This window comes from Mercurialis annua, linkage group LG1-X, assembly GCF_937616625.2.
Source record: "Mercurialis annua linkage group LG1-X, ddMerAnnu1.2, whole genome shotgun sequence".
NCBI classification, from domain to species: Eukaryota; Viridiplantae; Streptophyta; class Magnoliopsida; order Malpighiales; family Euphorbiaceae; genus Mercurialis; species Mercurialis annua.
The window spans coordinates 13,948,684-13,970,365 of record NC_065570.1 but is presented as its reverse complement, the minus strand read 5'-3'; the positions used below and the strand labels follow the sequence as shown (position 1 = coordinate 13,970,365).

At 32.5% G+C, this 21,682-nt stretch overlaps 2 protein-coding genes across 6 annotated transcripts; one reads left to right on the top strand and one right to left on the bottom strand.

Annotated features, from left to right (window-relative positions):
• The first annotated feature begins 11,141 nt into the window (after positions 1 to 11,141).
• LOC126664013 (uncharacterized) lies at positions 11,142 to 16,913 on the top strand. 5 transcript variants are annotated; one of them, XM_050356466.2, is made up of 6 exons: positions 11,142 to 11,700; positions 12,290 to 12,401; positions 12,497 to 12,668; positions 12,790 to 12,977; positions 14,012 to 14,156; positions 16,608 to 16,913. In XM_050356466.2, exons 1-5 carry the CDS (start codon positions 11,201 to 11,203, stop codon positions 14,135 to 14,137), a joined length of 1,098 nt encoding a protein of 365 aa, XP_050212423.1. In that variant the 5' UTR covers positions 11,142 to 11,200; the 3' UTR covers positions 14,138 to 14,156; positions 16,608 to 16,913. The 5 variants fall into 5 exon arrangements, with proteins under 5 accessions (XP_050212423.1, XP_050212424.1, XP_050212422.1 ...); XM_050356467.2 differs by having other exon boundaries at positions 16,603 to 16,913; XM_050356465.2 differs by lacking the exon at positions 16,608 to 16,913 and adding an exon at positions 16,036 to 16,395.
• LOC126664068 (uncharacterized) lies at positions 16,457 to 20,417 on the bottom strand. Its single transcript, XM_050356470.2, has 5 exons — positions 20,006 to 20,417; positions 19,815 to 19,926; positions 19,570 to 19,651; positions 18,383 to 18,434; positions 16,457 to 16,770 (listed from the first exon to the last, which is right to left on the bottom strand). The coding sequence occupies exons 1-5, from the start codon at positions 20,381 to 20,383 to the stop codon at positions 16,639 to 16,641; spliced, it is 756 nt and encodes a 251-aa protein (XP_050212427.1). The 5' UTR covers positions 20,384 to 20,417; the 3' UTR covers positions 16,457 to 16,638.
• Positions 20,418 to 21,682: the final 1,265 nt, after the last annotated feature.

Below are 21,682 nucleotides of genomic sequence, written 5' to 3'. Positions count from 1 at the left end.
CTCCATAGGGAGGGGAATTTATATGCTTACTTTGTCTTCTTGTCCCCATTGACTAAACATTATAGAAATAGTTTATTATTATTTATAATTTATTTAATTAACATATATATGTTCAATTATTATAAATTTGAATTTAAATATACCTCCTTTTTCTTAATTTATAATAATCTATTTTATCCGAATAATTCAACACACATCAGATTTTTCCACATTATTTTATTTAATTGAAATTTATTATTTTGAAGTTCATTTTTTAGTAATCGGTAGCTATTCCAGCGATAGAAAGGGGATAGAAGTATATTTTTGAAAACCAGCCTGAGTATTTTTATCATAACGCGTTTTTCCAACGTCGGATTTAACTGATTCAGACGTTTATGAAGGCGTCCGGTCCGGATTCAACCTGAAAAAGGGACGAAAGTGCTCTTGAAGCTGTTGCATGTGTGCAGCTTTATGAAATCTGCATGTACTCAGTCAGAGTATTTAATTCGTAAATCGTTTTCCCGACATTGCATTTTATCGATTCAAATGTCCCTAGAAAGGTAACTCAAATACCTACGACTTTCATGCAGACATCCAATCCGGATTCGACCTGGAACATGGACGAAAGATGCCTTGAAGCTGCTGCATGTTTATATCAGTGTGATATCTATATAAATTCCGATTGTGTATTTATGTCATACCTCGTTCCCTCGATGTCAGATTTCATTGATTCAAACGTCCCAGGAAAGGTAACTCGAATACCTACAACTTTTGTGAAGACGTAAGGTCCGGATTCGTCCTTTAAAAGGGACGAAATCTCCATTCAAACTGCTGCATGTGTGGAGAAATGGTTAAATCTACACCGGAATATTCTGTAGATTATCCAATTCTTTTTAATTATAAAATTGAGTAAAACAAATTGTAACCTACAAACACATATTTAATTATAAATTGTATTTTATAATTTATTTATATTAAATTTTAATAAAATAAAATTTAATTATAATTTAATAATATTATATTTTATAATTTAAAATTTAAAATTTATTTTTTATTTATAATTTATTTATTATACCTCATGTATTATTTAATTTAATTTATATATGTTTAATTTTTTCATTTCAACAACTGAATATTTAAAAAAATTAATTAATTTTTGAATGATAATAAAAAATAAAAAATATGTGTGTTATTAAAATAAAACAAGTGAAAGTCAAGCAAGTGGAAATTGCACATCTTTTTTATTAAAAAATATATGAGACCGGTAACATCTTCTTTATAACTTACCTATATATTTTTCTAGAGGTAATTTTTTTTTTCTTTGTCTTTTAGAGTTGGACGGGTCCATCGCTGGACCTTAGACAACCCCCTTGATTTTTCAGGTGGATGCAAACAACAATGGCTGTAATCATAACCTTAAATGATTACTGATTCAAATTATTTGTGACAAAAAATTTGTCGTTAAAGTTGTCGAAAAACAAAATCCGCGCTAAATCAATCGGTAAAATGAATTTTAGCGACATATTTCACTCTAATTGTAAATCCACGCATTTATGCAAAATCAAATTTATATATAATTTGAATCGTAATTTTATTAAAAATATATAAATAATTCTTAAAAACTAAAATTCATATTTGTGAACCACTCTAATAAAATAAAATTAAAATCTATTCTAATAAATTTACCAATGAATTGTTTTTAAAATTATATTTTTAAATATTTTTATACCAGAATTTTCTTTTTGTAATGACATTCTTGTATCTTTTAGCAAATTGTTTAGCTGAGCTTGTTATTATCTCTTTTCTCTTTTAATATTTGGTTTTGTTTTTTATAATTTTTTTGCAAAAAAATATAATATGAAACATTTTAACTAAAAGCATTATTCATAAAATATGAAATATTTTAACCAAAAGCAAAATAAGTATATCACTATTTTGGAAATAAAATAAAAAATATATTTAAAGCAATTTCAAACTTCAAATACCTAATCGAAAAATCTAGTGAAATATATTCAAGTATACTCACATGTTTCAAGAATTATTACGTTTAGAATGGACATTAATTATAAAATATTAAAAAATCATACAAATATAGAGAAATTCTTAGGTAGACTCGGTCTACTACGTCATCCGTAGACCAAACTTATCATATTATGACACATCATTAAAATGATGGCAATCTTGTAATATTACTATTCAAAGGTGTAAATAAGCAAAAAACGAATTTACAAGATTGCCATCATTTTAATGACGTGTCATAATGTGATAAGTTAGTCTACGGATGACGTGGTAGGCCGAGTCTACATAAGAATTTCTCATAAATATAATGCATGTTAATCGGACCTTTTGATTAAGGGCTCACGTGATTTAAAAATTTATAATTTTTGAAATATATACTTCTCGGGAAGTTAATTACTGAGAAAGTTAGTATGGAAAATATCAATCCTTTTATTACTTGGTTCACTTTATAACTTCCCGGGAAGCTGCATTCTATTTTTAATTAATTTAAATTTAAAAATAATATTACCCTCGATAACTAAATTGGCTAATTAAATATAGAGATATAATTGTATTCTAATTAAATTAATTAGGAAAGTAGAACTTACCTAGATTTTGGTAGGGAAGTCATTTTCCTAGTCAAAGGGAAGTTGTGAGCGGAGCGGGGTTCGGGGGCCACTCGCCCAAGGCATATGGATGACTTCTCGATCTAGAAGTGGTTTGAAAAATGGAGTCGCCACCTAATTCAACTAGGAAGTGCCTTTTAACCGACTAGATAGTCTTATTCCCCTCCGATAAGACTATCATGCATGGGACCAAAGACTAGGGTTCGTGGACCTCCTCGAGACTCTTGTACTTGGCTTATCTATTACTAGCTTTATTTACTAGACATATTCGTTTTATATCTCATCTCAACAGTATATGCAGTTCACAAGATATGAAAGCTGGTAAATAAACAGGGATGAAAGCAGTAAACACGTTTGACGCGCATATGACTCGATCTAGACGGGCATTTGAGGCAAGTAGCAGATACACCTAAGCATACATCTAACTTTAGAGGTTTCTAGCAAATAGCATAAATCTGTCTGATTTGGATTGATTACATGCATAAAACCGGATGTATAAGTGAGATTGATTGATTTTATTAGGTGAGTCTTGAAAAACCTATACAACTGTTTACTACATTTTCGTATTGTCCTGCAATGTTTAAGTGACGGGCTGGAATTGCATTAATGGGCCAATTTTAGGTGATTAATCCTTTAACCGGTTATTATTTGATTTGAAATGCTTTTGGAAAGAGGTAAACATTGCATGCATGCTTAGGGACAACTGGATGTACGTATAAGGTTAGGAATATTTTTAAACCTCGTTGACTTTGAGTGCCTGACACTCGACTCGATTTGACCGTAGGTCCGGTCGGATCTGGCTCTCGGTCAAAAAACAAAAGTTGACCAGCTCGTCGATATAAAACCAATGGTTTAAACCGGAGTTGATTCAGGGTTCGATTGAACCCAAAAATTGGTCTGGAAGTTGCTGGTCAGATCGAATCTGGTTCAATGGGCCCGGTTGGCTGGGAAGATTACAATAGTGGGCTTCTAGGCCCTAAAAAATTAGGTTAAGCCCATTTACTATTACAAACAAGTCCTACAACTAAAAAAATATTTCTGGAATCAAACTGAGCGTAATTCGGAGTCCAGATGAACCCGAAAACACGTTTGGAAGTCTAGATCAAAGTTTGGAAGATCTGAGAAGCGAATCTAGGCGGCTGGGGAATGAAGAACATGGCGCGAGATTAAGCTGTCGGCGTCGGCAGAATAAGGTGGCGGCGCTGCCACGTTGTTTTGGCGGCGCCGTCGGTCTTATTGGCGGCAGAGGCACTGCGGGCAGCAGTAGAAGCAACAGTTTCCAGTGTTCGTTTTTGAGCGGTTTTAGCTCGCTTCAGCTCGTTTTTTGCCCGATTTTCATGCAAAAAAAGTTTGAAAGGCATAAAAAAATCAAACATTCTCAATACGACATGTAAGGAGTATTTACATCATCATATTTATCAAATTAAAACAGTTATTGATTAAACATATTATGTTAAATAAGCTTATAATTAACCAAAACATACGTTCTAAGCAATTATAGTGTCTGAGTTTCTTGATTTAAACATAATAAACATATTAATCTAGCTATTAACATGCTTTTTCATCAATTTTCATGGCAATATCATAAAAACACATAATTTGGAAATTATGGCCAATATAATGAAAATAACCTAATCATGTATCCTAACTCACAAATATTCAACAAATATGAAAAAAATACATAAAAAGCAATACAGAGATATAGAGGGTCCTCAAATACCAATTTGAGTCCTTGACTCGCTTGCTGGCGAAGTGCATACGGAATCCGGCTTTGAGTCTGTGCAGGGCTGCGTTCTTGGAGAATCGAAGCGTCTTAAGTGTTTACTAGACTAGAGTTGATGTGTTTTGTGTGTGTATTGTGCTAGGGGGTTCGGCCAAAGCTAGGATTTTTTGGGTGGGGATTGAATTTTACTCAAGGGTTTTTACCTTTCTGGTCCGACCCCTGACTCAGCTGACTAACAGTAGTATTTATAAGGTTAATTAGGTTTAGGGTTAGCTTATGTGTATTTACAAGTTTGTCCTAATTAGAGTTTGGTTTGGGATTGAAGAAGTGTTAAGTGATAAGTCTATATGTATTTAGGATTAGATTTTAATTAATTAATAAGGATTTTAATTTTAATTTTCGGATTTTAACTTGCTAGCTAAGTAAAAATGTGCTAAAAGTCTATTTTGGTGCCCGAAAGTGTCAAAAAAGGCTACTAAAGTCCTATAGGTTTGGTTATGATCAATTTCAGTCTATCAAACTTGCAAATTGGCCCATAAACTTCTAAGACATTGCAATTAGTCCAATTTCTAGAAAACAAATTGCGCCTAATTGCGTTTTAAACTTCTAAGACATTGCAATTATTACAATCTCTTTGGATTTTTATGAGCTATTTACGCCTAATTGCGTTTTAGTCCTCCAAGTTTACAGTTGTGCACAAATTATGCCTACTTAGATTCCAGCAAGCAAATCGAAAGCTCGTAACCCGGACAGATTTCTCTAGAAATCATCATTGGACGCTTCAGTTTCTTATCACTTTTTACCTGTCCGAAAAATAGGTGTCTACAAAAGTCAACCCTCAACTTCCCGAAAAATAGAATGAAAAAAATGAACCAAGTAAGAAAAAATATTATTTCCTGGAAAGTTAGACTTACTTGGTGAACTTACACCCAATTAAGTGAGGCCTAAATTTTCCTCAATCAAATTAATATTTACAATTTCAAATCCATATTTTGGTATTACTATGAGGTCTTCAAATACCTCTTTTATTATTATTTTCATCATAAAAGTGCTTTGATAATCACTTAAAAGGACATCGTAATCGCTTGATTGGCAAATGCAGAAAAGAGGAAATTTGTCCACCAAAAATAAAATAGCAAAGTAACAAAAATGAAAGCGTGTTTTATCTTATACTTATCAGGATAATTGATAAAAATAATGACTTGATCTGTTGCTGATATTATAGCACCAGACATTAAATGTTCAACTAATTAATGGGAGTCAATACATGAGGTGTAAGAGACATCCAAGGTAACTGAAACCAACAAGGAAAGTTTTTATTTTGTTGATCAAACCAAAAAGTAAAGTTAAAAATGCATGAAACTTCATAAAAGAATTAGTAACATATGGAAAAATCTAAATACTTACACACAAATATTTGGTATCCATTGAAGACATAAATGCTCTTAGAATAGTAAACGCGACAGTTGCCCCAAAATTCGAAAAGAATGACTTCTATAAATGCATATACTTTTAAATGGGAAAAATACTAGAAAAAGAAAATAGAGTGTTTACTACTCCCTCCATTCCTTAATAATTGACGTTTTACACTGTCAAAAAAAATCCTATATACATGACGTTTAGATAATTATAGCTCCTTTTGGCCCAAATTAACCTTATTATTGTAACATGTGTCAAGAGTAAATAATTCTCAAATGCGTGAGTTTATCTAAATATAACCAGCAGTAGTGATCCCTTCTTCCTTTTCTCTTCTCAGCCCCACTCCTTCCTTTAGTGCCATTTTCATTTTGTAATTGGCAGTACTCTTAAACCTAATTTATATACAAAAACAATTACATAGCCAATTTAAGAAATAACATAACCAATTAGCTTTAGTAAATCGACATTGTAGTCGAATCTAAGACATTTAAGTCTTGATTTTGATTTGAACCCAATCAATTAACTAGAGGAAAGAAATAACACAGTATTTTGAAAAGTACAATGTTTGCTGATGAAATATTTTCAAAATTCTGGAAAATGGGTTGAGTCGGATCCGGAAAAGCAAACAAATTAAAGCTAAAAGTATTGACCAAACAAAAATAATGGTAAAAGATTGAGAAGCTTTTGCCAAAAGAATAATGGCAGAAAACTGAGATATGCCATGTAAAAGACGAAGAAAGATAAAGTTTTGTCTTTTTATCTTTTCTTAACACGTTAATTTATGAAGGGTATTTTAGAAACTTTGTTATTTATTAGCTTCATCCTTAATATGTGTGAAAAACCCCAAAATGTCAATTATTAAGGAATGGAGGGAGTACTTAATAAGAAGAAAATCAGTTGCTAAAAGCAATATATCAAGAAAATCGAATTCCAAATAAAAAGAATAAATCATTAAGCATTCATTAAACAATTAGATGTAGAAGACAAATTAACTACAACTTAAATAGTTCACACTATAGTAAGAAAAATATGAATTTGATTGTACTCCAACAAATTCATATAGTAGTGTAGAATTGCACAAAAATTTCTTTTTCTCCACTTGTTAAAAGACGAAATAATATACATAGAAATATCTCAAAACATAAGAGGCTATAAAGTACTCATATAGTAATTGGTTCATAATTGTGACTATGACTTAGTTTCTATTTGAGTTTGTATATGATTAATATACCTATTAATTAGTATATAGATTAAACGATCAAGTTAGAGATCATGATTAAAATATATTTAAAATATGTATTTTGGAAAAATTGAGAACTAATGAGAATGTACTATCTAGTGAGATTAAATGTGAAATCTTCGTTGGTCCTCTTAATTATATCAATATAGATAGATATAGATTATTTGAGCAAATTACTCTCAGTCCCTCCAGTTATATTATAATTAACAGTTTAATATTACTTATTTCAAAATTCTACTTAATGATCCCTCACTTTCAAATCTATTAACTATTAGGTCGCTTCGTTAATTTCGAAACTTACTTTTAAACGATTTGGTGCCACACTTTTAATTTCGTTAAAATTTTGGTCCCCCACTTTTAACTTTGTTAAATGGTTTGTACCTCACTTTCAAACGATTTTGTTCCTCACTTTCAATCCTGGTAACGATCTGGTACCCTAAATTGACAAAAAAGGCCTAATAGTTAACGAAATTAAAACTGAAGGAGCATTGAGTAGTATTTTCAAACAAAAGGTATCAAACTGTTAATTATGATATATATATATATATACATACAGGGGGGTATCATAGTAATTTTCTCTAATAATTTTTAACTCTAATTTTTGATATACTATATCATATAATTATTGACTTTTGAAATATATATTAAAAAAAATTATTTTAAAAAGATACAAAGGAAAAATTTAGGTACCGTAGAATAGTTTTTTTTCTTCTAAACTTTTTGTTTAGATTGAAAGCGTCCTTTCAAAAATGGATACATCATTCTTATGTCAATTATTATCTGATTGATCGAGATGATAAAGATGGACAAAATATATACACTTAAATAATAGTTTCTTACACTATTTTTATATTGTATTTCTATCTTTTGATTTACAAATGAAGAGAGTATGAATATATTTGGAATATGAGTAGTCTTTGTTGATGGATATCTAGTAGTTTGTGAGCTTGGACATGAAGCTCGAGTGGAGGGAGAATAGAAAGTGGTCAATTATTTAATTGATAAGGTGCTATCTATGAAGAAAGTAAATATATGATGTCTGATTCAAACTGTGAGTTATATGTGGAGAACAAAAGAGTCCTATGAGGTAGAGATGGTGAGGGGTTAATACCCTTGTATTCCATTTTGATTCACTTGAAGAAAAAAGAAGAGTTCTTAGAGGGGGATAGTGGAAATTTCAAGAAAATATATGAAATTTGATTCTATGGCTTTTTGGATTCATATCCAAAACTTACCTTTGCTGTGTGTATGAAGAAGGCAAGGAAGTCTGTAGTTTCATAGATAGGTTTTTGTGGAGGAGGTGGATTCTAGGGCTTCTAAAGATAGTATTGCCAAGTATTTTAAAGTTTGTACTATTATCCATATCACAAAACCTTTAAAGCATCGTTTAAAGGTGAATATTGTATCTAAAGGAACAATGGTCATTACAATTTTACGTTATGAAAGGTTACATATTTATGTTGTGCATTCTGGGACACCTTTTAATGAAATGTCCAATAAATAGAGGAAAAGATGCTAAAACTGATAAGTATAATGAGTTAATAAGTGCAAGACCAGTGCAACATGTTAAAGGTAAAAGTAAGTGTTTCAAAAGTAATGTAGAGTATACGATAAAGGAGGGGATGATCATAGAAGTCAAACCTATCGGCCAATAATAAAATAGAATAAGGGGGTTGGATGAGTTATGGAAGTTAACAAATGTTCATAAGGTGATAAAGAAAATGATAATCTGACTCCGAATTTAACTAGAGATAAAATAATGAAAATCTCGAATTACCAAATTCGAATTGGGAAAAACATGAAATAAATTTATCAATTATGGATTTGGTAGAAGTGAATGTAAATAAAAAAATTGATCCAAATAGCAAGAAGCTGATAGCTCAAATGAAATAAAGACGAAAAATGATATTGGACCAAAAATTGGGCTAAGCATAATCGGAAGATAAAAAGAAATTAAAAAGTCTAGTGGGAGGACTCATCCATTTTGAGAAACAATTCAAATATTGGATATATTAAATTTTGGAGAAAAGATAATTAAAGAAGAAGATAGTATAATAAAATTTGTTGATTTTTATTTTGGTGAATTTAGTATAAGTGACATTTTCTTTACAAAATAATTATGCATTTGAGAAGTAAAAGAAGCTTACTCACACGGTGGAACCTGTCAATTAGGTCCACCATTCATTAAGAAAATCTTTAGTTTGAATGTTCAGGGATTAAACCTCTTTAATATAGTATTTTTTGATAGAAACACATATGAAAAAAAAATGGAATGTGTAAGGAAGAAGCTAACTATGGAAGGTTATCATGTAGTTTATTAAAGAAAGAGTAATGGTTTAACGTTGCTCTGGGATGATTTAGGTACAATTTCTATCTTGATTTCTTCAAAGAACTACAAAAAAGTTCATATTAAAATATAATAAATTAAAAATTTAGACTGTATGGTTAATGATTAAAGGCATTTGAATTAGAGATTTATTCGCTTCCATGAAAATTCAATTCAAACTCGAAGGATCTATTCTTGGACCTTGGTGAATTGATTAAGTCATTTTTTGATTTTCCATTTTGTGGATGTGATTTTAATAAAACTGAAACCAGTGTTTTAAAAACCGAACTGGTGGCCGAACCGGTGAGGCCACCGGTTACCGGTTCAACCGGTTGAACTGGTTTAGTTACCGGTTCCACCGGTTTAATAAATTAAAAAAAAATTAAAAAAATTCTATTTAACCGGTTTTTTACCGGTTCAGACCGGTCCGATCCGGTTCAACGTCCGGTTCAATCCGGTTCAACCGGTCCAATCCGGTCCAACTAAAAAATCCGGTTTTTTTACAGTTTCAGACCGGACCACTGGCCTGTTCGCAGTTCAACCGGTTCGACCGGCCGGTCCGGTCCGGTTTTTAAAACACTGACTGAAACCACACGTTTAGAAACCAAAATTACATGTTTAGAAACCGATCTAATGTTGTTCAAATCTAAAACCTAGAATTTGTGTAGTTTCGATTAGATATATGATAAAAGTTTTTGTATAAATTGATTTGATTTGATATCAAATTTGGGTTGGGATGATTATAAACCGATATTATGTGATAGGAAATTGAGTATGCATGTTTGAATTAAATATTATGCTAGGGTTTGAATGCTAGAAACTGAATGTAGGGTTTTCATGTTCAAATCTGAATCCTAGGGTTTTTAGTTGTGTAAATTGAATTGAGACTTGGAATAAATTGTTATAATTGAATAGAAATAATTATAATCTATAAATATATGTTTATAAACTAATTTGGTATGTTGAAATTCAATATAACGTGTTGATAATTGATTATATTCATGGAATGCAAAACTAGGGTTTTGAAATTCAATTTGTGTTAAATTTAATTTTGATGTTGGATTTAGATTTGAAATCTGAATTAAATTGATATAAACTGATTATTCATGTTTTATAAATTGATGTAATATGTTGTGGATTGATATTACATGCTGGATTTGAATATGTTGATTCAAATTCCAAAATTTGGCTAAGTGTTGATGTTGATGCAATGATTTATTATTGTTGTTTAACATACTTTTGTCGCGATTATAGATGCTTGGGCAATGATTATATTCATATTTAATAGGAAGCATGTTTGAATCATGATTTGGCTTGATTTATCAAGTTTGTGAGTGTTCGTCTGTTTAAGAATTTTATCTAACACTTTATAGGCATTATCGAGAAACTACAATACCTTAATTAGTTTGATTGTGTTAAGTTGCAAATTGAGTTCCAATGCTTTCAAAAGTGATAAAATGGTTTATTAAATGATATCCGGACTTTAAACTTTTGATTTTACATTTTGATAGATATCGGTTCAGATTAGACTTGAGTTGCTCGATTTGTGAAAATAGACTTTTTAGCAATGATAATTCGGCTCTCATTATTTTTCTTAATTGGAGTAACTAAAAATTTTAAATTTCTAAGAGACACCATGCGTAAAAATGACAACATATTCACCTTTAAAACCACCTGCTTTTAAGGAAGAGGGCATTGAAGTCTTTGCTCATTTGAAATTCGAGCAAAAAGTCAGTAGGGGACAAAAAGGTCATTTGAAAATTATTTAAAAAAAAAGAGAGAGAGTGGTTTTAGTATTTTTTTGTTTGAGTTTTGTTGTATTTTCTATTTTGTGTTGAAATAATAAAAATAAAATATATGTGAAGAGAGATAGAGAGAGAGAGAGAGCGATGGTGTCGGACCAGGAAATAGCGAAAGGCGTAGAGAGTGTTCTCCGTCAATCAACCCCAAACTCCGTCACCTCCTTTGACGCTTTCGTCCAACTCCTCGAAGCTAAATTAGGGTTAAACCTTTCCCACAAATCCGCTTTTATTCGTGACCATATTACCCTTCTCCTCCGCTCCCACCCAACCACCACCACCGCCACCGCCGCTGCCGCTGCTTCCCATCAACCACCACAACCGCAGCTTCACCTTTCTCAGAAAGACCATTTTGCCCTCCACCATCCTCCCCATTATCCTCATCCTCACTTTCAGCATTTTCCTCCCCATTTTGCCCTTCATCCTCTCCCCTACTCCCAGCCCCACCACGTCTTCTCTCAGGACCTTAACTTCCGCCAGCCACAAGTGCCGCTTCAGCAGCAGCAGAGACAACAGCCACCGCCTCTTGTGAAAAACGAGGTCGTTTCTCAAAATGCGAGGCCTGTACCATCTGAATCGCCCAAGGAAAGGTAACGTGTTTAATAATTTAGGGTTCTGTTGGGTCCAATTTCAGGGTTTGGAGTCTTAATTGGACGTTGTGAGCTTTAAATTGCAAAAGTTAGGGTTCTATTTTTTTTATTTCATTTCTGGGTTTTATTTAGATTTATGGTTTGTTCTTTTATGAATTCACACACCGAAAAAAACGAATTGGTTCTCAATTTCTTTTTGTCGTTTTTAGGGAAAATTATCTATAGTTTTTATATGCAAGTGATTTTATATTAAAGTAGCAAATTCTTATTTTTTTTGAAATTTGGAAGTTGACTGTTGCTTTTATTTTTTGTCCATTTGGTTATTTCCCTTTCACAGATAAAAACAAAAGTTGAGATTTGTTTTTTTATATGAAATTCAGCTTCAACTAAGTTCAATACGAAGCTGCAACTTGCAGTGTGTATCTTTGAAGTGTAATTTTTGCTTTAATTTTAAAAACCAAGGGTTCTAAACATGAGGCCTGCTATGTTTCAATTTGATTAGCAATTTTTTGAGACTGCTGAGGATGTGGTTTAAGGTTGTATGATAGTCAACTTTTGAGTCTGACCACTTCATTTTGTTTGATTGCAGTGCTCCTGTTACAGCCAAAAGAAGAGGTGGCCCAGGTGGGTTGAACAAAGTTTGTGGCGTTTCTCCTGAACTTCAAGCTGTTGTGGGTGAGCCAGCCTTGCCGAGGACTGAGGTATGTTGTGTAGTAACTGACTCAATGACGATTATAATGTCAGGTTCCTTATTTAGTTTGGTTTTAATATCTTCATACTTCTTTGTCCGAAACAGATTGTGAAGCAGTTATGGCAATACATAAGGAAAAACAACCTTCAAGATCCAAGCAACAAGAGAAAGATAATTTGTGACGACGCATTGCGAATAGTTTTTGAGACAGACTGTACTGACATGTTCAAGATGAATAAGCTGCTATCTAAACATATTATCACACTTGAACCTACAAGTATGTGATGTGGTAGTGTATGAAAGATGATGTCTTAACTGCAGTGAAGCCTATATATGAAGTATGTTGTTGGACTGCAAGCTAATTAATTATTTTTTGTTTTTCTTGTAAATGTCTGCAGAGGAATCTTCACAAGCTAAACGAGTTAAGTTGGATGTCGAATCGGCAAATCCTAATACTGAACCTACTCCATCAGTAAAAGTGATTTCCGAACCACTTGCAAAATTTTTGGAGACTGGAGAAAGGGAGATGACCCAGTTAGAGGCATCTAGGCGTGTTTGGGAGTACATCAAACTTAACAGATTAGAGGTGGGTACTGGATCCATATGTCTTTATATACTGATATTGTTCTTCAGCTTGTTTGCTTAATTATGGAGCATATTTAGCCACAATTGTGAAGGCATGCCTAAGGTGATGGCCATGGGGCCTCAACGCCCCAGAGTCGGGCGACTTCAATGAGTCGTGCGCCTCCGCCTTCAGGGGAGGAGCTGATCAAGTGAAACACTATTTTGTTTTTATTTTCTGCCGGCAGGAGTATTTTTATCCCCTTCTTCAATTTTAAATGAAACTATAATTTATTTTCCTTATGATACACCCACCCACACTCTATTATTTCAATTCAACCTACAGCAAAACCAAATTGAAAAATGCAACAACAAACAATCTATCAATTGAACAAAAAAGACAACATCTCTTCATCTTTTTCATCAAATTGATATATGTTCTTATTTTTTTCTCTCTTTATTACGTAGTTTTTTTTTTTTTTTAACTTTATTATTTTTTTCTCCTCTGTTTTTCCTATTTTGATAATTTTAATTATTCGGTTTGCTTTTAATTTATTGAATTTTAATTTCTGTTATTTGATTGTTATAGTTGCTGTAATTTTATATCTTTAGCAATAAAATATAATTTCTTTATAGTAGTTAACCAATAAAGCTACCCTCATGTGTTTTATTAATAGGTATTTTTAAAAAATTAAAATATTTTAAATTAGTATCATGATACTTTTTATATATTTTATTGTATTTTATTTTTTTTGGCGCCTTTTTTCTAAAAGACAGGCGCCTTACCTCGCTCCTTGCATCTTGGGCCCTAGGAGCTTGAGCGCCTCAGAACGCATTTTTCCTTCAATAACTATGTATTTAGCAGTATATAATGTTTTGAGTCAATCCTATTGTTAGATTTTTCTTGTTTCTTTATTGTACTTGATATTTTTACCAGCTCCTATTGCCGGGTTTTTCTTTCTTCAATTCCTTCAAGGATTTATTTATTAGATCATAACCCTTCAGCTGTTTCGAGAAATGCTTTATCAAATGGTTATGGCTGTGTTTGTGTGCTTTCAGGATCCACTAAACTCAATGGTGATATTGTGTGATTCAAAGCTCCACGAGCTTCTTGGATGTGAAAGCATATCTGCAGTGGGGGTAGAAGAGATGTTAGCACTTCATCATTTGTTCAAGCGGTCATGATGTTTGGCGATGATGAGTGGTTAGTATGACAATTATCTCCTTGCAACTGTTCATACATATATCTGCATTCATGCAAGTGTTTCGTTCTGTATGAATTGTTACCTTTCTTTTTCATAAAATGGAAATTGAGTTGTTTAAGATGTTTTCTAGTTACTGCACAATTCTTATGGTACTATAACTTAAAATGGCATTCCTGCAAATATTTTTATTAGTTTTAAGAAAAAGATAAATTTTCTGTTTAATTTGCTTAACTTGAGGCAAGAGAAAATCAGAAAAGTCAAAGTTGATTTTATCATTCCCATAGTTACACTAGGAGCCGAACCCAAGTGAAGTTAATCTGAGTGGCCCTGTCTTACCTTGCTTCCGGGTATTCACTCAGTCACTCTTAAAATCTAACTTGAACCTGCTCTAATGGTCTTGCAGCCAGGCTGAGTGTTAAATCAGGTTTTTAGTAGGGTTGAAGTCTTATAACACTCCATGAAAGAGAGAAGATCAGTAAAGTTACTTTGGAGTTTGTTTTCTCTAGTGTCGTTCTGGAAGTAGAGAAGAGAGAATGGAAAAAGTTAAGGAAATTAAGACACGAATGACTATGTATGATACTTCACAGAAAACAAGTAAAATAAGGTTGGCTTACAATTTTAAATGCCCCTTTTTAAAATATTTTGAGGTTTACTAGGTATTTGATGTTATTATAAATCTACGAGATGGACATTCTTCCTGTCTGCAGTTGGAGATCCGTAGAACAGAGAGTTGCTGTTTTTCTATGTTCTTCTTTCCTCATTTTCCTTTTATTTTTCTCTTCCAGCATTAAACCCCTATCTTGTTAACTATATTGTTGTGTTTAAGTAGTGATGGAAGTACCTCATTTTATGGCTGTTGACAGGGTCTGTAATTGAATGGAATAGGTCGCATTGCACATATGAGTGTGTTGTTTTAAAATACTCCACCATTTAGAGCATAGTTATCAGGCGCGCCTCAGGCGAGAGGCGACTCAGGCGATGGCCGAGCCGCCTCAACTGCCCAAAGGCGGGCGATGTCACAAAGGCGCGCGCCTCAATCGCCTCAGGCGAGAGGCCAGAGGCGCGCGCCTCTGTGACCTCTGTTACCCAGACACTTCAAGAAAAAAAAAACAGATGAAAAAGAGAATGAAGGAAGAAGAAGAAGAAGTGCGGCGCTGCTATGTCTAGGGTTTGGGAAGTTGGAATAGGCTAGGGAAAGAGAATAGAGGTTCCTTAATGTCTTATTGGGCCTCCTTTAGCCAGCCCAAGACCAATATTATACATTTAAAGGCTTTAGTCTATAATAAATGGGTTGTTTTTAACATCAATAATGGTTAAGTTTTCAAATGACTCTTCTTTTTAACAAAAAAGGTCAATTTAGCCTTTTAAATGTAAATTAAAAATATTTTTAAGTCCAGAAAATAAAATTTATATTTGAACTTTTAAAAAATATATATATATATATATATATTTATATTAGTTGGTCTCCTTATTTCCAAAAGGCTTTCGCCTCACGCCTTGCGCCTCAGGCTTTGGGACCCTCGTCGCCTCGGGTCGCCTAACGCCTTTAATAACTATGATTTAGAGCTTGTAAACTTGATATGATGAATGTTCGTGCAATGTATTCCTTTTTGTCTATCTAATTACCGCCTTTTCTGTTTGTATACCTACTGAATTTTTTGGTTCATATTGAATTGGAAGGCACCGGGTGCTGTTCTTCATTCTTCGAATTATTATCTTAGGGGCAGATGCCCACACATTCACACACACACACACACACACCTGTTGAGAGAGACATCTGCATTACATATTTACATACACACACAGTTGATGAATTTTGGTTAGGATACAATGTGTTATAAGTGAAGGGAGGGATTTAGTATTTGTTCTCTCTTGCAGGTGCAATGGGATGTTTTGCCACCAATGCACTTCTGATGGTAGAACAGATAATGAAGAAGCTTAATTTTTTTGTGGCGCCTTTTCTGTTCCTTTATTTTTGTCAATGTGAATTAATGTGGCTAGATGACACGATGATTTACTTTAGTTTGTAATGATCAGGATGAAAATGTAGCATGGGGCAATGGCAGGGAGCATGTAGTTATATGCCATTGCCGTGGATGTAGGACGTCTTGCTAATTTTATTGCCATCTGAACTTAACAATGGCTAACCCTTGTTTGTAGGTAGTAGCAGTGGAATTGTAAAATTTGTGCTCATGTGTTTTCAGTTGCATATATAGGCTGTTGCTAATTTTCTTGTTAGCTATTATGTCAATGGAAGCACACAGTTGAAATCTATGGACTGTATGCGGAGACTTGCGAATGTATGCAAAAAAAGAGAGGCATAAAGAGTCTTGCCGTTTTACTTTAGCTATATTTATCATTGTTTTTATTATTTGAATAACCATTGTTGAATCTGGAAATGACTATTTTTTTGGTGAAATGTAAAGCTGATTGATGTTTCGACAGCGCAGTACGAGAGGCACTTGTGGGTAAGAGGATTGTTTAATACAGCCCGGGCTTCATAAACAGCAGAATAATGCTCATAAGAAGTACGGCTTGCTTCATGTTATTTGGAGTTAGTTTAAACAAGGAGTTTATCTTCTCCGATGCGTTCATAAGGTATCCAATTATTTTCTGCAAAAAAAATGAAGCAGATAAGTGCAGGATGAATTAGAGTCGCCTGACGGCTATTGACTTGGTGTATAGCAAGACTTTTAACCTTGTATATATTGATAAAATTATCAAGAAATTATATATTGGATGTTATTTTCTTTTTATTCATCTCTAAACCATTTCATCAACGAGTTTTCTTGTAATTTTTAAAATTAATCATTCTTTGTTCAAGACAAATTTAATCAACTTTTTTTATAAATTTTTCTTCCATTTTTTTTTTGTTTTTTTTAGCTAAACACATCTCGAGGCCTCCATACTTTATTATTTTTGTTTAGTAATCCCTACTCTGAAACCATTATCTAATAATTATAATTTTTTTATATTATTTCACCTTCTTCCTAAATAACACTAATTTTTTTTTATTAAAATCAATTAAAAATAAACCAACATTACATTACCTTTTCGGAACAGACGACAGATTAATTTTTTTCCTTTTTCAATTAAAAAAAAAGTTAATGTAAAAAAAAATCACGAACTTTACACGTTTTTTCATTTTAATTACGCAGTTTAAATTTTTTCATTTTCATGCACGAACTACCATTTTTTCTCAAATTCATGCACGGTGCTGAGTTGGCATTTATTCATAGGTGTAAAATGACCTCCACCTCAATAAATTACACCAATAAAGCCGTGACAAATCAGCACCGTTTATGAATTTGAGAAAAAATAATAGTTCGTGCATGAAAATGAGAAAATTTAAACTGCGTGATTAAAATGAGCAAACATGTAAAGTTGGTGAATTTTTATGACATTAACCCTAAAAAAAAGTGGATTGTTCTCACCTGAGAATATTCTCAGGTAAGAACTCTGAGAACAGATGAAGGTCTATTCTCGGGTCTATTCCTGTAAAGGGTCCCATAGATTTTGGAGGGGTTTCAATTTGAGTAGTTAAAGATGGTGATTTGGAGACTGTTTCCATCTGATTTTAGATGGATCTTTTGTGGTTTTGTGATGGAATGATTTAATGGGTGTGGAGATTGGTGAGTTGTTCAACAGGTTTTGCTCCATTTTTTTTTTTTTGGGTTGTGTTGTGGAATGAATTGGATTGAATTTGAAGAAGATTGCAATGGAAATGCAGTTGTGGAATGGCTGTTATTTCAGTCGGTAATGACTTTTTTTTTTAATTGAAAAAGAAGACAAATTAATCCAGTGTGCCGGCGGTTGTTTGTTCCGGGAATGGTGGTTTAATTTTTAATATATTTTAATTAAAAAGTTAATTAGAGTTAATTAGTAAGAAGAGGTGAGATGATATACAAAATTTATAAATAAAAAATTGGTAATTATTTTAAAAATTGAAGATATTTTTGAATCTTTTTTCTAGTGCCGCGTAAGCACCTTAACGACAGTCAGTCAAAGTCTTAGACGAAATGTTTTTTTTGTTCAATTTAAAACTACGGTTTTCTATACAAAAAAACATTCAAAAACTGATCTGTATTTTTGAAAAAAATTAAAAGATTTTTTTATATCTAATGCCTAGAAAATACAAATAATTATATTTTGGGTATTACTTATAAACTCTCTTCTAAAAGGATCCTCAAACTGTTGGTTAAACAATTGGGTTTCAGTTGCATACCATTCTTAAAGGCCCTATATGAAGAAGAGGCTCCATGAACATCTCTACATTCCTGAAACATTACAAATCAACTAATTCATACTCCAAGAAATTATACAGTATAGCTTAATTTTTATAAGATTTATATTTTTAATCCACAAGTTTTAATGTGCAATTTCTTTTTGACTTTTTTTTAAATATTCGAGTTATACTCGACTCGATGACAACTCAAAATCAACCTTGTGTAAACTTGATGAAAAATTCAAATTCGGCTTTATTTTGAATTGTGAGATATAAATGTAAATTTTAACTTATTTGATTTTTATATTCATATTTTTTTAATTCTCTTATTTGCCCTCTCTCCTTGCTTAGCCTACTATTTCTCCTTTGCCTTCAAACCAGTGCCGCACCACTTCTATGGAAGGTGGGTTTTAGTCATTTTACCTCTCTAAATTTCTCAACTCTATCACAAGTGAATAATTTTTTTTTAATCATACTTCATCTTTTATTTTTTTCTCTTCATAGTTTCTTTTACAATTTAATAGTGTAGCTTGTATGTCTTAAAATTTATATCACTGACCTTAAGATTTATATTTTTTCAATTTTTCTCATCTAATAAATTTTTAGTATAATTTTACGTATCTTATAAAAAATTTATGGCTCCGCCACTACCCATATAGGTTTATTCACCCTAAATGAGTTACTTCTTTTTCAAAATAGGAAGCTTTACAAAGTTTTTTTTTTATTTCAATATGAAATCTTAAAATTTATAATTCAATGTTTTTCGTTCGCTCAAATTGTTCGGTCGTTCTTTGTTTAGAAGTCGACCAGAACAAGTGGTGCAGGTAATATATGGATTTTTTTGTGAAATCGACCAGAACGAATGGTGCCGGTAAAATGTGGATTTTTTTGTGCTTCCGTTTGTAAAATCAATTTATAATTTTAAATTTCACAACTCGATGTTTACTCCTAACCATTGTTGTAGATCTAAGAATTATTTGTTGTAATCATTAGGGTTATAAATTTTATGTCATTAGCTAGATTTATATTTAGATTTAGAGTTGTGATATTTTTTAATTGGCTAACACATTAAGTTATCAAATAGCCTTATCTATTATAACTTTCTAGTCCGTGTTATGAGACCCTTATAGTCGATTTCTAATCTATAGATGAAACTATTTCTGCTAAAAAAAAAACTTAAACATTACCTTATCGTTACCTTGCCCTGGTATATTTGGCAAATGTAGAAACTGAATCCTTTTCCTAAAGGCATATGGGTCTTGCACCATTCTGCAAAAGGAAATGAAGCAAAATAAATAAATAAATATATAAATCAAAAGAAAAAAAAAGTTTAAAAATAAAAAATTCTTGTGTGACATTTTATTCTTACTAGAAAAGCATTAATAAATTTCATATTTAAACAATAAATTGTAGTGAAGGGGAGAGAACAAACGTAGTCTCCAAGAAACACCAACATTCATCCCATCATGCAATGTAGGTTTCACTACAAACTCAATGTTATCTCCCAACATTTCCATTACATAGTTGAGAAAATCCAACACTTGCTGCAACAAAACAATGCAACCCCTCAGTGATTCCGCATTTTAAACCAATAAGACCACTCGTTTTAAACCGATACATTACCTGCTTTCCTTGAAACGATTGGAAAAACGAGAAGAAATTACAGACACATCGGCATTCGTCGCCAATTATGCTGGAGACTTGATCAATATTTTGGTTGTTGATTGCACTGTGAAGCTCCAGAACCGTTTCTAGGGCTGGATACTCTTCGTCCTCCGGCTGCGTTGAGATTTTAGCGTTATTATCGCAATTGGATGGTTCTACTAGTAGTCTATGTTTTGAGAGAAATCTGCTTTCTAATTTAGAAACGCGTGATTTTTTCACGAAAAGAGGTTCATGGGAAGCTCGTTTTATTGTCGGAATCGCTAATCTAGTACTACATTGTAAGACAACGGGCACACCAAACACATTAGCCATTTGAATGTGGTACGCTCCTTCCATGGTTTTAAAATAGGGTTTGTAGCGTACAAAGTAAAGTAAGCATGAAGCAACGTATATAAAGAATTGGAACCTTTCTTTAATTAGCTCTTAGCAGCAAGGTATCTTACTTCAAAAATACCAAGACATTGTAAATTTAAAATTCGCTTAGGGCACGTTTGGTACTATCTTCTTACGATAAGAATAATAAAAAAATTATTTCTATAATCAAAGTTTTAAATTATTTTAATTTTTTTTTGGCAAAATAGCAATTTTAATAATTTCGGTAAATAAAAGTACATAATGTTTGTGAGAATTAGATAACAGAAATTACAATAATAACTCCTAAAAAGGAGGCTTTAAGGACTTTTTACCCACTTCATGGGCCATCCAAGTACACATTCGCTTAAGTGGAAATTAGGCTCAACAATATCAAAAGCCAAAATATTCTCCTTCATACGGACACGCTTATCTTTTTGCAAATATACATCATTCTCCATCTTTTTTCTTTATTTATGTTTTTATTTGATGTTTTTATTGAAAAATACGATTTTTCTTTTCTCCAATTCTCCATCAACAATCACCACACTTTGCTGCTGGATTTTAATGTTAACGAAAATAATAGTAATACTACCGGTAAAAAGATTTTAATCCTATTCTTGCTGTTCAAGAGAAGGTTTCTGAAGATATTAACGGCGAAATTCAGGTTCCGATTGATGAAATTGGTGGTCTAGAGAAAGAATGTGAGGTTGGAAGCAATGCCGGTGACGCAGGAGAAATCGCAGAAGCCGCTGCTCCGGTGATTGAATTAAAGAGAAGGAAATCGAGAGTTATGAGTGTATCTGTGCCACATAAGAAACCCAATAATAGGTATGGGTCAGTGTTTTTATGCGATGAAAGTTGTTGATAAAGTACTTGTTATAAGGAATAAATTGCACAGAGCTGAAGTGGAGAAGGAAACTCTGGATATGCTTGATCATCCATTTTTGCCTAGTTTGTAGTAATTTATGAGGTCTGTGTACCTATGTTTCATAGACTCTTATGCTTTTTTATTTTCAATTAGATTCATTTATTTTATTCTTGCACTCTAGCTGTTTGTGAAAATGCCTCTAACAATATAAGGTTGTGGAGCAGCAACAACAACAAAAATGAAGCAAATAAAGGATACATGGAGGCAGCATGCTCAGTATACCGGATGAATCTCTTGTTCCTGCTCCGGCATGCTAGCTCATTCAAATTTGAGGTACAAATTAATAAGATTATTTCCTTCAAAGGTACCATTTTGACAGCCTAATTTGGTTAAATAAGCGTGGACTGCTTGAG